This window comes from Eublepharis macularius, chromosome 10, assembly GCF_028583425.1.
Source record: "Eublepharis macularius isolate TG4126 chromosome 10, MPM_Emac_v1.0, whole genome shotgun sequence".
Classification (NCBI taxonomy): domain Eukaryota; kingdom Metazoa; phylum Chordata; class Lepidosauria; order Squamata; family Eublepharidae; genus Eublepharis; species Eublepharis macularius.
In genome coordinates, this window is record NC_072799.1 from 17,275,080 (window position 1) to 17,291,442 (window position 16,363).

A 16,363-nucleotide genomic window follows, 5' to 3' on the forward strand; every position below is an offset into this window, starting at 1 on the left:
GAGGGAGATAGAGGAAAATACAGGGAAGAACACAAATTTGCACAGTCTCTTGCCTTTTTTCCCTCACTCTTTTGTGAAGTGATACACAAAAAGAATTTTCGTGCTTTCTCCTGCTCAATCAAAAGATGCTTTAGAAAGTACAGCTGGGAGAAGCACATGGACATACAAGAAGACCGTTCTCTTTCTCGGTCACCCTTCTGTCTTTCTCTCCAACATTTTCAGCGGTTTTTCAGAAGGATGGCAAAGACAGAAGTGGAACTAATAAGACTATCTAGCTCCATGGCAAGGGAGAAGCAGGATTTAACCTGACACTTGTCAACCTGTATGATACTTGCTTAATCAATATTCATAAAAGCAAGAAATGTATTCCTTATAACCAATACACTTTATTTTTGGAAACCATGAAAACAGATCAATTCTACCTCCAGAAGAAGGTCTATTAGTGGAGTCTGCTTGCTTGCAGGTGTAAGGCAGAGGTTATCAATTATCAGCACACGCATGAAGTCAAACACAAACTTCTTAGCAGGATGGTTTGTCAAGTAGGTCTTGGACCCTACATTGCAATATTCTGATTGACTCCGGTTCATCCCTGTATCGGAGGCAAATGCTTTAAATTCTTCAGCTGGGGATCCAACTTCGTCATCCAAATCAGTAACCTATTTAAAACAGGTATCATTAATACAGTGGGTGAGGCAAGAAGAAAGGATATATTTAACATTTGATATGCTGCTTCTATACGTAAGTCATTTCTCAGGACTGCAAGATTCAAGTTCAGTAGTACCTTAAAGACCAACAAGATTTTCAGGGTATAAGCTTTTGAGAGTCAAAGCCTCCTTCATCAGATACCTACCGGAGTCGAATCTTGCTGTTCTACTGAAGACCAACATGGCTACCCACCTGAAACATTTCTTAGGACTGTTACTCTCAATTCGCAAATACGCATTACTAGACAGGCTGAGTCCATCACAGCACAGACTTCCTTTTACTCCTTGAATGATTTGTGAAAGTGGAATGCTAATCTATACATGACACCTGCATATCTCTAAGGAGTTTGTGTCAGTGAGTGTTGGGATTATCTCATTTTATTCTCACCACTATTGTCAGAGAGTGAATTAATAAGGCCACCGACTGAGCAGATTATTTCAACCCAGGTCTCTGGTCTGAGCCTGACATTACACTAACTCTCAATTCCTTCTTCGTGAGGCACTCTCCCCATGTGTGTGTCCCTGGCTACTGCTGAAAGGACAGAGCACAACCTATGCTAAGAGAGAAAAGAGCAGGGAATGCATTTCATGTTGTTGTCACCATGATGATCCACTGGAGTACAGGAGCATAAAATGCTCAGCTACAGAGTACAGAACGTTGAATGTGAGTGACCAGAGACCAAAAGGGACAGGGCCCCTATACCTTTAATAGTAGTGCAGAGAAGACACTTCAGGCATGTGTACTGTGTTATGCAGGACCAGAAGAAGGATTCTGTTTTTGGCTATGGGAACACAATTGCATTCTGCTCCTCTACATCTACCACTGCACCACTTCTAGGGGAAGTTTTTGTCCCTTCAGCTGGACAGGGATGGGAGCAAAACTGTCAGAGCGCTTGTCTTCCATGCAGAAAGTCTCAGGTTCAATCCCTGGGATTCTCCAGTTAATAAAAGCATATTGATTAGCAAGATTATGAAAGATCTCAGCCTTTGCCAGTCAAGGGTAGACAAAATCGGTTTAGACTGCATAAGGCATCTCCATAGGTTCAGATTCTTGTCAGATATATTTTTATCCCTTTATTTCCATCTAGAACTATTGAGCCCAATCCCAACTGACTTCAGTGGTGCATTTACAACAGGGATTGCAGCCAAGACTAACACGTTTCATGGTGCAACTAGGAAGTTTCAAGATCAGCCCTAAATATAAAACTGTACCACAGCAGGGACCCACAAAATGTATGACTGGAGCTACAGCATTAATAGCAAAATCTTCCTCCTTGCATTCATTTAGCAAGCAGACATTTTCTTGAGAGCCTGTTAAGGCTCTTTTTTATATGACTGATCAAGGCGCTGTTGTGTCATCATGTATTTGGTGCGGATAATGTTTAATTTCTCCCGGATTCTGAGATATGATTTCGGCCAAAATCTGAAACGTCTGGTCTCTATGCCGATTCTTTTTCCTTAGAGAATAAGTAACAAAGAGAAGTAATAAAGGCAGAGCTGCCAGTACTGCTGCCCATGACATGCATCCTTGACATTTTTCAGCAATGCTTATCCTTGTTCCTGAGCAACAAGTAAATGTGCCCTTTCTGTATAGCTCAAGTTCCAGAGGCAGATTATTTTTTTAAAATTACAGTTATGAAACTCCAGCTGTTGCCTCAAAAGTAATTTACAGGAAAGCAATCATTTCAAAAATAGAAATATTCCTCTTGCAATATAATTCAGCTGGCGCAAATTTAAGAGCTTTGTTATAAAGAAAGAATTGGAATCAATTTCCTCATTCTGAACTTGGCTGCATAGATTTATTGAATTAAAATGCTTTTAATCCCTCTCCTCTGCCCACCTTCAATTCTAACACCAATGTAACAAACAGATGTCAAAAACATGAAAATAAAAAGTAACACACACAATTAAAATGACCAGCAGTAAATCTGCGGAAATACTCAAAATCATGTCTCGGAATTAAGGAAAAATTATACACTGACGCAGGCCCAATTTATGATGACATAATAGTGTCTTGGCCAGTCATCTAAGAAGGAGCAGACAGGCGGCCCAAAACTCTTCCTGACACAGAGAATTCCACACAGTCAGACCACCACTACCACTCACTCACTGCATCTCTGATGAAGGTGGAAGAGGAAGATCTCATATTTGAGGGGACTCATGAGAAAACGCGTGGTCCTTTAGATAGTCTAGTCCCAAACCCATTTAGTGCTTTGAATGCCAAAACTAGCACTTTGACTTGGACGCAGGAACAGGCTGACAACCAGCGGAGAGAATATAATATTTGAGTTATGGTACCCAGGCCTCTACCAGTACATTAGCGACTGTATTCTGTGCCAACTGAAGCTTCCAAATGCTTTTTAAAGACAGTCTCACATACAGCATTTTACAGGAGACTACTCTGGAGATAAGAAAGGCACGCACAACTGTGCCCACGTCAGTTTTCCTCCCAAAAAACCCCCGTTTTATTCTACTACATTTACTGATACAGACAGATGCAGGTATTCTCATATTATTCCAAAATGGCAAATAGTTGAATGATCTTTGATCTACTTTTTGCAGGAAAAGAAGTTCTCTATATAAGAGGAGCAGCCCTGACCTGGATAGCCCAGGAGAGCCTGATCTCGTCAGAACTCAGAAGCTAAGCAGGGTCGGCCTTGCTTAGTAATTGGATGGGAGACCTCCAACGAAGACCAGGGTTGCAGAAGCAGGCAATAGAAAACCACCTCTGTTAGTCTCTTGCTATGAAAACCCCACCAGGGGTTGCCATAAGTCAACTATGGCTGGAGGGCAGGATTTCATATAAGAGGAGTACTAACAGACTTTGGAAATACACACACACAAAAGGTGGGGCATACAAGCAGTCACAGGGTAGGGGAAAAAACCCTCCTCTAGTCAGCCCCTACTCTCTCCCCTCTTGCTCTGGGCGTCAGCAAACTTGTTTCATAAGATCTTGGCATTTTATAGAACTCTCAATTTTATTTAACCCCACTGTTAAAAAATCTGTATTTTTCTCCAAACTGGGGGAATCACTCCAAGTTTGCAGAAATCTGTACATGAAAACCTATCCTCACTATTAGAAGATGGGGCTCCCAGCAACACATCGCTATTTAGGCCTTGGCAAAAACTTCAGGTATATTCGACCTACTTGTGCTATCTAAATGGCTAATTAGATCTCATTTTAAAATGCCACATATAAGAGAGAACTGAAAAAGCAAGCTACCATTCCCCTCCCCTGTCTCCTACCATTTCTGAGTATGGCCGGATATTGAAAGGGAACACAGTGGCTGCCAATGCGCAAAGGAACTCTGGGCTCATCCACATTGAAGCCAGATCAGGAACATTGTGATATAAGTAGCGAAAGAACTGCATCAAAGTGACTGGATATTCACGAAGCCAAGAACCCTCTTCTTCCGACTGCCAAGGCTGGAACAAAAAGAAAAAGATTCTTACTTTACCTTTCATTATCTAAAAGTAAGCAAGCTGTATCTCTTGTTCTTGCTTATAAGGGCTCACAAGGGTATTAAGACAACACCAGAAAGACAAAAAGTCCCCGTGGAGAAAAACAGAAGTACAAGACTTATATAATTATTTTCTATTTAAAGTGCAAAGTGCTCAATTGCAAATTATAAAGAAATATCCCTAAATATTTAAAGTGCAATTGAGCACTTTGCACTTTAAATGGAAAATAATTATATAAGTCTTGTACTTGTGTTTTTCTCTACAGAGACGTTTTGTCTTTCTAGTGGTATCCCATGTACTAGCAAAATGAGCTATGATAGTCATTTATTTATTGCTTTCTACAGTACTTTTGGTAAAGTGCTTTAAAGTCTGATGCCATTTGTTTTAGAAACTCTCTGTGAAATAGGTTAAGCAGAATAATAGTGATTTGCTCAAAACCAACTCATGAACTTTATGGCTGACCAGGCCTTATCCAAACTTCCAGAATGGTAGCTGTGTTGCTTGTTAACATTATATTTTCTGAGTGTAAAGCATACTCTTGGATTGTGCAATAGGATCACATTAATAGATTTATAATGCCCCACAAAGCATTTATTAATATTGGCATAACCAAGCAATAATTCAATCTGAAGATACACTATGCAGTTGTATGCTTACAGGGTACTGAAAAAAACATTGAACAAAAGATGAATCTTTAGTAATAATTAATTCAACATGATTAAAGAACTCAGCATGGAAAGAAGAAAATCATGGCTGATTAAGATGTCTGAACAAACCATAGTTTGCTTATGATGAGAAATACCCTAAAATCCTGGGGTTCACAGGCTCTCTCCCTTTTATGCACTACTCCAAGACTGAAGATTTGTTGCTTTAGGAAGCCTGCAATCTGTTGCAATGCCAAAATGGTATACTCCAAGAAACTTCACTTCGTTTCTTGTTACAAACCACAGTTTAATCCAGGCTCTGAACATTTCTTGAACAGTCAAAATTCAGACTTAACAACTAGTTCAGGTTATACTGAAGACCACAGCCATGAATTCCTCATTTTTGGCGTAGTACGTTCTTGCCAAACACAAAATATATGTTGTTTGTGATGTCTGAATGCAGCCATTATCTTCACAGTTTCGTAGATTCTGTTGTCTTTTTTAGGAGAATGATCCAATATTCCATGGAGCAGACACCAAATATTTTTGCTTTACATTACTCTCTTGTTACATAGTTAAAGTAACACAAAAACGAGCCTCATCAGAGGGGGAAAGCCACTCTGAGCTTTCCACTGCAGAAGACTAATTTACAATTAGGGAATAAACTACCCGCACAACTTCCCTACTTACTGAATTCAACATACTCCGGAGCATTCCCAGTAATAAGAATGCAGATTCTGTGCAAACATTGTGAATTGAAGAGACCACTGTGCCACTTGAAGCAGGAACACCAAATATAAATGTCCAAATTGAATCCAAGTCAAACTATATTGAATGGAAAGAAACAGAAAGGTAAGTCAGCACATGATCTGCTTTCTAGCATCACTTTGCTATTTGTTCATTTACAAGCATATCACATGTAATGAAGTATATTATGCAAGTGTTTGGTACTTTGATTTCATGATGCATTCATACAGATCTATTTGCTGGAACTGGTGAAACAGCATATGGTCATCTGTTCCACCAGTTCTCTACAAAAGCACTGATCAGCTTCTGTTTATTACTAAGCATATGATAAAAATGGATGACTCCCTGCTCAAGGCAATCATTAACTAAGAAATCTCCTACACTTGCCCCAAAGATGAAGGAATTATAACAATGCAATTGGCTGGTGAGAAGTCTGTAAGCTTTTAATATTCACCAATCACCATTTGGCAACATCAAAGTACTTCTATTTTATCAAACGTGCAACATGCTTCAAGTCTCAAAAGCCACATTACACAGAACCATCCATTGACGCATTCAGGTTGTGTGATTTTCGGGTGGTAAACACCTGACATGAATCAACACATCAGAGGGGATTCCACTGAATAATGTGGTCCACTGGATTCTGAGAGCGAATTATTCCATGGAATCCAGGGGGCCTACCAAGAGCATCAACTGTACTCTGAATACTGCACCAGGTACTTCGTTTCAAAATGATTATGGACCTTTTCTAAAAGTTTTAAAAAGGGGCTGCCCCACATATTTAAAAAAAAATAACAGCATCTTGGTTAAACCCATATCATTCTTGTTTCTCAAGTAGCACATTGCTTTGAGTAATGTATTCCATTTTCATCTTATAAAAGGAAAGACCATTCTTAGAAAACATAGCTTCCTGCAGTGGCAATTGTGTACACTAATTGTCTTGATCTTCACCAAGTTCACTAAATTCTAGAAAGGCACAGAAATCTACTAGCCTCTACAGTGAACAGGGCAACATATGTGAGGGAAAGGGGGCTTCTCAAGTTTGCAAAAATATTTAGATTATAAACTTCAGAAGCGATAAAGCTCCTAATAACTCAGTAGCCTGAAAGAGAGACTAGGACCTGTTCATCTAGTCCCAAATGTCAGCAGTCAGAGCTTTAGAATATAACTGTGATATTTGGGGAGGGGGAAGACAAGTGAATTTCCCAACTCTCCATTCCATTCCTCCCCCTCAAAGATTCCTTGCAGGACCCCAACTTGCTGACCTGCAGTTCTGATGGAGATGAAGGATCTCGCCACAGGCATATACCGTATCTTCTTAAGTATTGTATTTGGGGAACGCAACAGAAAGAAGCAGCTAAGGCAAGCTTCCCTGAGATGGGGAAAGTTCTGACGACATCTTATACCCGTCAACACAGAGCAGAAATATTCTTAGTATGAAGTTCAGCTTCGAACCACCCCTTTTTGACAGCATGGCATTACGCTTAGTAAAGTTGATATCTTACTAAATAATCCCTACCTGGCAACCCTGATTACATCGGCTGGTGATGACAGGTGCACTGACCTGCAGGTTTTCAGGCAGTTCAGTGACTGGCTGCTGCAGGAAAAGTGCCATGAGAAGGAAATAGAGTGCCGGTACATTAGTGTGCTTAGGCAGAAAGGACTGAAGAACCGGAAAGCCTGGAAAATGACAAGCGTCCCGGTTAATTTCCCTGACAGTCGATCTGCCGCCTGCGCTCCTGCCCACGTTAAAGCCTGAGGGGAAAAAGGGAAATAAAAAGTCATAAAAGGTGCTAGGTGAAGCCCTATTTATAAGGTCATCCACCACTCAATGGGATAAAAGCAACCTCAGATTAAGACTAATACATAAAGGTTTTATCTCAATTATTGAATAAGTGTGGGAAAAGCTGTTAGAATATCTTGCTCAGTTTGGGAGAAGGGGGTGGAAATACTACTGTAGCCTGTGAAATGAAATCATTTTACAACTGAAGACTCCATGCTCACAGTTCTGCTGTAACAAACAGCAACCTTGTTCGGGGGGAGGTGGTTGTTGCTGTCATTTAACGTACCATAAAAATACAGTAATATTTCAAATGCTTTGTTTTTCTCAAAACAGTTGTAGGGGAAAATATTCCTATGCAGCGTTGTCAGTTTTCTCAGCACAATTCTAACAGAAAAATGTATTTAAAAATAAGACTCACTGACAGTGCTCTCCCATCTCTACAGTGAAAAAAAGGGGGCAGGAAATTTTTTTTAAGGCAAAAAAGAAAAACGATGGAGATAAATCACTGGAAAAGACATTTTATCTTGCTGCTTGGGCTCTGTTATGTAGCTGCTGTACAAGTGACTGGCATTTATCCTTATCTCTGTTGGACAGTTTAAACGGTCTTTACTCCTGATGCGCTTTGCATCTTACAAGAAACATGGCTTGAAAGAGCAACAGGTCATAAATAAAGACAAACAAAATATTAATTTTGAGGAGAGAAATCCAAGCTTGGGTTACAGAATACATTTCATTATTTGCCTTCTTCCCAGATGATCTACAGCTTTGCAGAGAGCTATGAAAACTAATGAAATCGGAAGCATGATGTTTCTTTTAAGAAATGTTCACTTTGCTCAAGCGGCAGAAGCTTCAGTCTGGACACAACTGCTTCAGCATCAAGCCTTCTCCCAGCACTGGGCTCAATCTGCTAGGAGCTTTGCCTGTGAAATCCCACTGAAGTGAACCAAGTAGACCAGGAGTTCGGCAATTGAGAAGACTTGAGCAGCTCACACATTTTGTAGTTAACCAAATTCTTACCAAAGAAATGTTTTTAATTTCCCAAGACGTTTAATGGGAAAATGGTTTTTTAAGACAATTTCTATCTGCCAGAAATTGAGATTCTCCCACTCCTTATACCAAAGGATAACGGGGGACATAGAAGTCTAAGGAATGGTATAACTGCACTGCTGAAAAGGCAGAGGCAACTTGGAGTGGGATGGGGGATTAAACAGCATCCTTTCAATACAGTCAGCATTTTATAGGTCTTTAAAGATGAAGTCTGAAAGACCGTTTTTTAAACCCCAACGATAATAGTCAGTTGCCCGGATAATGTAAGAATAAGCAAAACTGAGCATGGTTCGAAAGCCTTGCTTCTCATCCTTTATAATCAAAATGAAACTTCTGCAAGAACTGGAGTTAGTGACAGTGAAACAGGGCACTGCAGTTTTAAAATGTACAATGTTCCTATGTTTCATAAAGCTATAATGCACATATTATTTTAAACCAGTATCATCTAAATTCCAAATTCCTGGATATGTTTTCTACCTAGCTTTTGTTTCGTGTCCTCCCTCTGTCCTCCCTGATAAATAAGATACTAACATTTAAAAGGATCTTGGTTTTACTGAACAGTATGATTTATACACACAAACAATGCTCCATGTCAATTATATTTAAGTCAAAAGTTGCAAATTATCCAGCTTCTATCAGAGATTCAAATTAGCATAAACTTAAAGTAACGGAAGATGTTCAGCCATTCCAATATCGTCCACTAGGCACTAGATCAAACAAAACAGTGCAACAATATAAATCTTCCTTTGGGGTTTCTCTCTACATTCGAATGTTTAGAATCTCCATGCTTCACACAGTGAGGACTAGCGCTTTCACTAGATGGACAAACATAATTTCTCTTCCAGTGATATCAGAACAATAAGATCATATGGAAAGAGCCAATTGGCAAGCGCCTACAGATATTCCAAAATACAACCTCTCTCTCACAGGTACAATGCTGGGGCGGGGAGGGGTCAAAATTTAGTATTCTATCCTGACTAGACATGCTAGCTTTGCTCTGTGGCAAGGAGATTCTGACAGTCACACTGGAGTGCTCTCAAGCGACTGTTTCCATATGTGCCCTCTCAGGCAGGATAGGCCCTTGGAGAGCTCAGAGAGCTCTGAAGGCTTAAACTGCCATAAATCTGTGAAACTCACCAAGATGTTTTGTATTTAATAATGCCACTGACTACCCTTCACATAGCTGACTTAATATAAATGAAATTTCTAAACTCATAACCAAAAATGCATTAAGAAGAAATTTTTGGTCATACTGGCCATTTACAAAACCAGCTTGTCAGTAACTGTATGAGATCAAATCATTGTTGAATACAGCCTCAGCTAAAAGGATCCGTGTCTGATCATGGGGATCACCCATGGAGTCTTCTAAGTACACATAAACAGAAGATCGCTTCAGGTGCCATCTCAAGGCAGAAAAATATTATACCAAAGCTGGCTTTTTGTATTAAGTCAGCTTTGTGTTAACCACACAAAATCTAGAGTTAAAAAAGCAGACATTTATAAGGTTGATATTAAAAAAACCAAAACCATACCAAGCACCGTTCCAATCTTGTTTGTCAAGACAGAATCTGTCTGGTCAAGCCATCCTCCACCACTAAGACCTTCCTTGAACTTGATGAGAATAGCTGGATTGCTCAGCAAGACCACCAGGATTCTCATGGCTGCAGTCACTGTGGTGGGGTGTAGATGCTCTTCCATAAACAGCATAACCCAGTCAAATCCAAGGGTTCGGACCAGTTCTTCACAAGCCCTAAAAAAAGAAAAGGAAAATGTCACAAAATGGCTTGCAGGGAACAGTGTTCTAAAGCCAAACAGGTAAGCCTTACAGGATACAAGGACTCGCAAAACACCAGAATCTAAACTTTGATTGACAGTTATTCAAAACTTGAAGACAATACTTTTTGTTTGCTGGATCCCTATAAGTTTCTGAACCCAGGAAAACAATTCTTATTAACAAATTAACATGTGACATTCTTGGTCTACTGTGCCTTCTGACATAACAGTAGATGTTAGTAGAGATACACAACCCATGGCATGATTAGAAAAACTTGGAATTCTTCACAAACAAATCTTCATCAGGGACCGTCACATGATGATATAGTGGTGGAAGAAAAAACAACTTTGCGACAAATTATATCAGTTCAGTGCCATAGCTAATATTAACTAGCTTATTATTAAGGAAGCTGGAATTTGCTTGAAATATTCCACTCCAGCCCCCCAGATAGCTCCCAGATATTTTTCCTCACAGGGAATAATAGAGTGAATGGGGCACCTTCTTTGGTTTCTTCATGAAACTTGGGGAGTCTTTAGAGGACAGTCAGGAGTAGGCTCTCCCCAATTAGGTGAAGTTTGGTTGAATAATTACTCGCTTAGCCCATCGGATAGTCTCTAGCGTGATTTTCCAATAGAAAACAATGGGCAAATTCTACCTTTTTAAAACTAAAAATTCAGTATACCTGTTTTTTTAATTCAGAATACCTGGATTTTACCAAATCTGCCAAAACTTGGTATTTTAATCCACATTTTAAACTGAACTGCACGCTTCTAGTGATTGCCCCTACTGCAGCACAGGAGTTCTCGTGAGGTAAATCATGATATTTTGCTAATGACAGTTAAAACTGAGCGACAGAACTCAAAAGAAGAATTTTTGTTTGTTTGCTTATTAACCATTAATATGCTTTGGGTACAGATCAACCAGTCACTGTTTAGACCCTGCTTGGCCACTATGTGAGACAGACTGCTGAACTACACAGGCCACTGATCTGATCCAGTCAGACTCTTATGTTATATTGTCCATCAAACTTTAGACTACTTATACTCACTGCAGGTTGACACTTGTTTTTTCTTTAGATGTGTACACAAGTTTAAGCAAGATATCCAGCAGTCTGTTCCTCAGAAGAATAAGATTTGCACTAACAAGACCTCCAAAGTCCTCCTCTGTTCCTAAATAAAAACACATACACACCGCTCTAATTTTGAAACACTAAATTATAACACATTTAACAAGGATTCTGTTTGCTAACAAATATCATATATAGTATTTGACAACAGGTATTATGAGACGGATAACAGAACTTGAAGTATATTATGTTTTTCAGAATAAACAATTTCAGGTGGGTTACAGAGCAGATTGTACTAGAAGAGCAAGATTTAAGTTCATTAACGTCAGATACAAAGACTGGAAAAATAGACTTTATAGTCTAGGCAAAGGGTAGAAGAGGTGTTCACTATGTTTGTGTACATATGCTATAAAAATCTCTTAAAATATGAAGCTGCACCAGGAGCATTAAAATTTTCAGAAAAACTCTGAAATTCTAGTCTTGGTTGGATCACTACATAAAACAAATTTCTCTGACATGCCTATGCAAGGGATGTTCCATCCAAAATTAGAAAACCACAAAAAAGGAGAAAATACACAACCAATAAATTGACAGGGTAAACCAAAAAGGTTAAGAAACAACTAAAATGCATCACATTAGGCATTTGGTACTACTGTGGTGAGAAACACACATGGTGAGACAATACACACTAACAACAACAACAACAACAACAACAACAACATCATTTGATTTATATACCACCCTTCAGGACAACTTAATGCCCACTCAGAGCGGTTTACAAAGTATGCCATTATTATCCCCACAACAAAACACCCTGTGAGGTGGGCAGGGCTGAGAGAACTCCAGAGAGCCGTGACTAGCCCAAGGCCCCCCTGCTAGCTTCAAGCGGAGGAGTGGGGAATCAAACCCGGCTCTCCAGATTAGAGTCCCATGCTCTTAACCACCACACCAAACTGGCTCTCATGTATTGATGTTGTTAATTGGACCAAGTGAGACTAGATGTGTGTGTGTGTGCATTTGTGTAATTGTATAAAATAAGTTTGCCTATTTGAAATTGTGATTTTATTTATTTTTAGTGACATCTAGATGTGGATGAAATAATTGAAGCCTTGTGTTTTGTTATAAGGAGTTCCTTATATATTCCAAGTATGTATATATATTGTCGAAGGCTTTCACGGCCGGAGAACGATCGTTGTTGTGGGTTTTCCGGGCTGTATTGCCGTGGTCTTGGCATTGTAGTTCCTGACGTTTCGCCAGCAGCTGTGGCTGGCATCTTCAGAGGTGTAGCACCAAAAGACAGAGATCTCTCTGTCTTTTGGTGCTACACCTCTGAAGATGCCAGCCACAGCTGCTGGCGAAACGTCAGGAACTACAATGCCAAGACCACGGCAATACAGCCCGGAAAACCCACAACAACGATATGTATATATATATTTTTAATTTTTTTAAATTTTATTTTATGGTTTTAATGTCATCTTTTTTTGCAGGTTTCTAATTTGTTTATGTTACTGGTCCTTGTTATGTATCAGGTTTCTCACGGTCTAAGTTTGATATGACTGTATTAATTATGTTTATACTATAATTGATGAAGGCTTTGTGCTAAAACGTGTTTGGCTTTGTGTCTGATCTTATGTGGCATTTTGTCTTATCTCACAGCATGTGCACATATGTATTTTGTTTTTGACGTGTTAATGTACTAAACGACTAGTGTTATGTTATGTGCACATAAGTGAATTGGTTTTATTTGCATATTGCGTCATACATCTTTTTCTGCCTTAGTTTTCTCAACCTTTTTTGGTTTACCCCTATCTAATATTAGAACATACCTGCATTCAATGAAACAGAAGAAATGTCTTAAAAGTCAGTTGAGGCAGCGTATAGACAGGGAAACAGTGATCTATCCACTATTAAGTTCTCCACCCTGGAATTGCTCTAATGCCTTATTCTGCAGGCAATAACATTCAAATAAATTATTCTACTCTGATGTTGCCATAAATGAGAGGGGGGCGTGTATAAGTGTATCCAAGCAGCTAGGTGGGTGGGGGCAAGGATTCAGTGCAGTACAAAACAGCTTGTTTTAAAAAGCCTTTTATTAACTAGCACGCATCCTATAGAAAGGAACAACACGGATGAAATGAGAATGCCTTATCTTAAAATAAGAGATGTTGCAGAATCTACGAAATAAACCCAAGACAGCTAACTAGCCTATATTTAGTACATGTTACCTTAGCATTCTTTCCCCCAAGGAATGGCCTAGAAGCAGCAGGAACTTAGCAAAGGATACCATTTCTTGTTCCACTCTTTTCAACTGGAGAAAGTGTGCCAAGAATGGGCTATTTTACTCTTCATCTCCCAGCTGGGAGAGTTTCTGTGAGACCAATTCTTACTTTGCGGGCTGGCTTTCCAACTCCCACCAAACTTGTGTTACCTAATCTCACAATGTTTACTCCACTGATTTTTAGAGCTCCAAGCTGAAAATATTAAAATTCTGGCCCTCCCAGTGACAAACCAGTAAGCTTCCTTTGTTTTTTAAGCGGCTGACTATCACCATCTACAGTTGCTGGGGAGAACGGGTGAGAGGATGCTGTGGCAGTCGTCCTACTTGTGGGCTTCCTAGAGGCAGCTGGTCAGCCACGGACAGCTGGATTGGATGGTCCTTTGGTCTGATCCAGATAGCTCCTCTTACGTCCTTATGACTTTCCTGCCTGAATGTAACATAAGGCTTTTATAGCTTTACTTTAATGATAATGCTCATGCAGCCTATTCGGCTCTGAGCAGTGCCACACTAGAATTAGAATTAAAAGGAAAAGTTTTTAATATATAATCTGTATAGTATTAAAAATTTAAACATTTAATAAGTTTTTTCCTTAACAAATTGGGAGAGAAACTTGGCTAAGGCTTTTATAGCAGTATTCACATAAGGGTATGTATTTTCTTGAAGCAAAGAAGCTTCTCATACATGACAGATGTAACTCCCCACGTTTCTTCTGGAGCTATCTAATCATAACAGCATTTTGGAAAGAAATTAGGATCAATGTGGTTTTCATCCCCTCCCACAATTTTACTATCATTTGCATCGTTTTAGGACATGTACCTACAGCACAGGCCATGTAGAAATGCCTCCTGATACGGTTCTGAAAGAGCCATACTGGTAGCAAAGCATACTGTACATTCTCAGCATTTGTTATGTCAGACACTTGTTGTGTCTTGAAGCCTCAGAACAGACAGCCTACTCCAAACAAAAAGATAAATTTCAAAATATCTGACGTGATTTCATCTTCCCCTCCCGATACTACAAACAGTAAATTTTTGCCTTTTCACCCATTCCTCACTCTTACTGTTATTTCGTTAGATTATCATTTATTCTTCCCACTTACTACTCATTTTTCCATACTGATGTAACTATTTCTGTAATGCTTTGATCACAATGAAAAAGGAGAGTATCACGAAATAAGACAGCAGAAAAAAGAACTCTATCGGGAAACCTAACGAAGCAGAAAACCAATCACAATAAAAAATAGCCTATATCTCAAAGTCATTTAGTGTATTGATTTATACAGAATTATTTGTAATAATTTTACAAAGTACTACCACATATTATATTGCCTAATGCAGTTGGTAACCTTCTACTGCTTTAACCTATCAGGACCATACATTAAAGTGTTAGAGCATTATAATACATGCATAGAGGCCATTCCTATATTTTATACATAAAGTGCTATTAGTCAATATTGCACTAGTGCCAAGGTAAACAACACACAAGGTAGATGGTTATACATAAAGGTATAGTCGTCCTGGATGTAAATCACAGCAACAAATTTTCAAAATTCATTCATAAATTTCAATCATAAAAATTCATAACAATGAAGCCAGGATAAATCTGTGTATGCTTTATAGTTTGAGTAGACAAGATGACCAGCTTTAAAAGAAAAGTCCAATGTGTTGCGAACGTCTTATGGGCCAACTGGTTCTATTCAGGCTCCTGTTTCCCCAATGCTTTTTCGAAGACGTCACTTTTTAGTTGATGCCTGATAATTCTAGATTAACACACACAGCTGATTTCTATGACTTTACCCTTCAACTGAACAACAGCCCAATCATAAGCATCTTTGCTTGTTAGAATAAATGGCACTTGCTCCTCCAGAAGGTACACTTAAAATGTCACTGCAGGCATCCTGCGGAACACACAACCCTTCTGAAACCTGGCTGTTCATCCGTAATGTTCTTCTCAATTCAACTGAGACCCAAGAGCTAGGCTGATTTAATAAAATGAGAGGGGGGGGGAGTGCAGTTGTGTACAGTATGAAATGGAAAAGACTATTTGTATGCATTAGAAAGAGAAATATAGAAAGATAGTTCCACAGTACTCTTTGTAAATGCACAATGTTTAAAAGCAAATAGCTTATTATGCTCAAGTCAGGCACAGCGAACCATATCCATGGTAATGAAAGAATATGTCTAAAGTGATTCCTTCTCTTCCACTATTTCTCAGGAACCGGGAAGTACTTACCAGTGTCAAGCTTTTCTTCACTGTTCATCTCCATGACTACAAATTTCTCACAGACTGCAAATGTAGGCAGAGTAGAGGAGATGAACTGTCCAAACCTTGGTGGACAAAGGCAAGAAAAAATGGCACACACGTCTGTGACAGATGAAGTTTACTTTGTCATTAATTAGCATCAGCTGCAGAGTAAAAAGTAATACTAAGAGGCAATTATTCCCCCCAAAATACAGATTCGGACATCTACTGAGACTAACTGAGATTGCTTCAGCCTTACTGATAGACAGACAGATTTTTTTAAAAAAATCACCAAGCAAATCAGAGACTGGGTTATCCAAAATGACAAATACAGATGAGGATACCATATACTTTGAGCAAGAAGATTACTCATCTTCACAACAGAACTGAATGGGATCCTTGAAGATTGAAAGATTGTTGCCACAGTAGAAAGATTACTACTGCTTCCCAAGATAAAAGCGCACATAACAATATTGTTCTTTAGGAAATGTTTGCATTATCTAGTATGGCAGGATTTAGCTGTTTTTCAGCCATCTTATTCAAGGACTAGAGGTTTTCCAGAAGAGAAATAAGGATTCATAGGAAGACAAAATACACTCTCCCAAAAAACATGCACA

At 39.1% G+C, this 16,363-nt stretch overlaps 1 protein-coding gene across 1 annotated transcript in view; it reads right to left on the reverse strand.

Annotated features, from left to right (window-relative positions):
- The window catches only part of WDFY3 (WD repeat and FYVE domain containing 3), a 176,241-nt gene that overhangs the window by 55,912 nt on the left and 103,966 nt on the right, over positions 1-16,363 (reverse strand). Inside the window, exons 28-34 of the mRNA XM_054989609.1 lie at positions 15,738-15,832; positions 11,210-11,330; positions 9,920-10,137; positions 7,077-7,312; positions 5,501-5,635; positions 3,951-4,130; positions 423-656 (exon numbers count right to left, since the gene is read on the reverse strand). Coding sequence (XP_054845584.1) covers positions 423-656; positions 3,951-4,130; positions 5,501-5,635; positions 7,077-7,312; positions 9,920-10,137; positions 11,210-11,330; positions 15,738-15,832 — 1,219 coding nt within the window. The remainder of the gene's footprint in view (positions 1-422; positions 657-3,950; positions 4,131-5,500; positions 5,636-7,076; positions 7,313-9,919; positions 10,138-11,209; positions 11,331-15,737; positions 15,833-16,363) is intronic.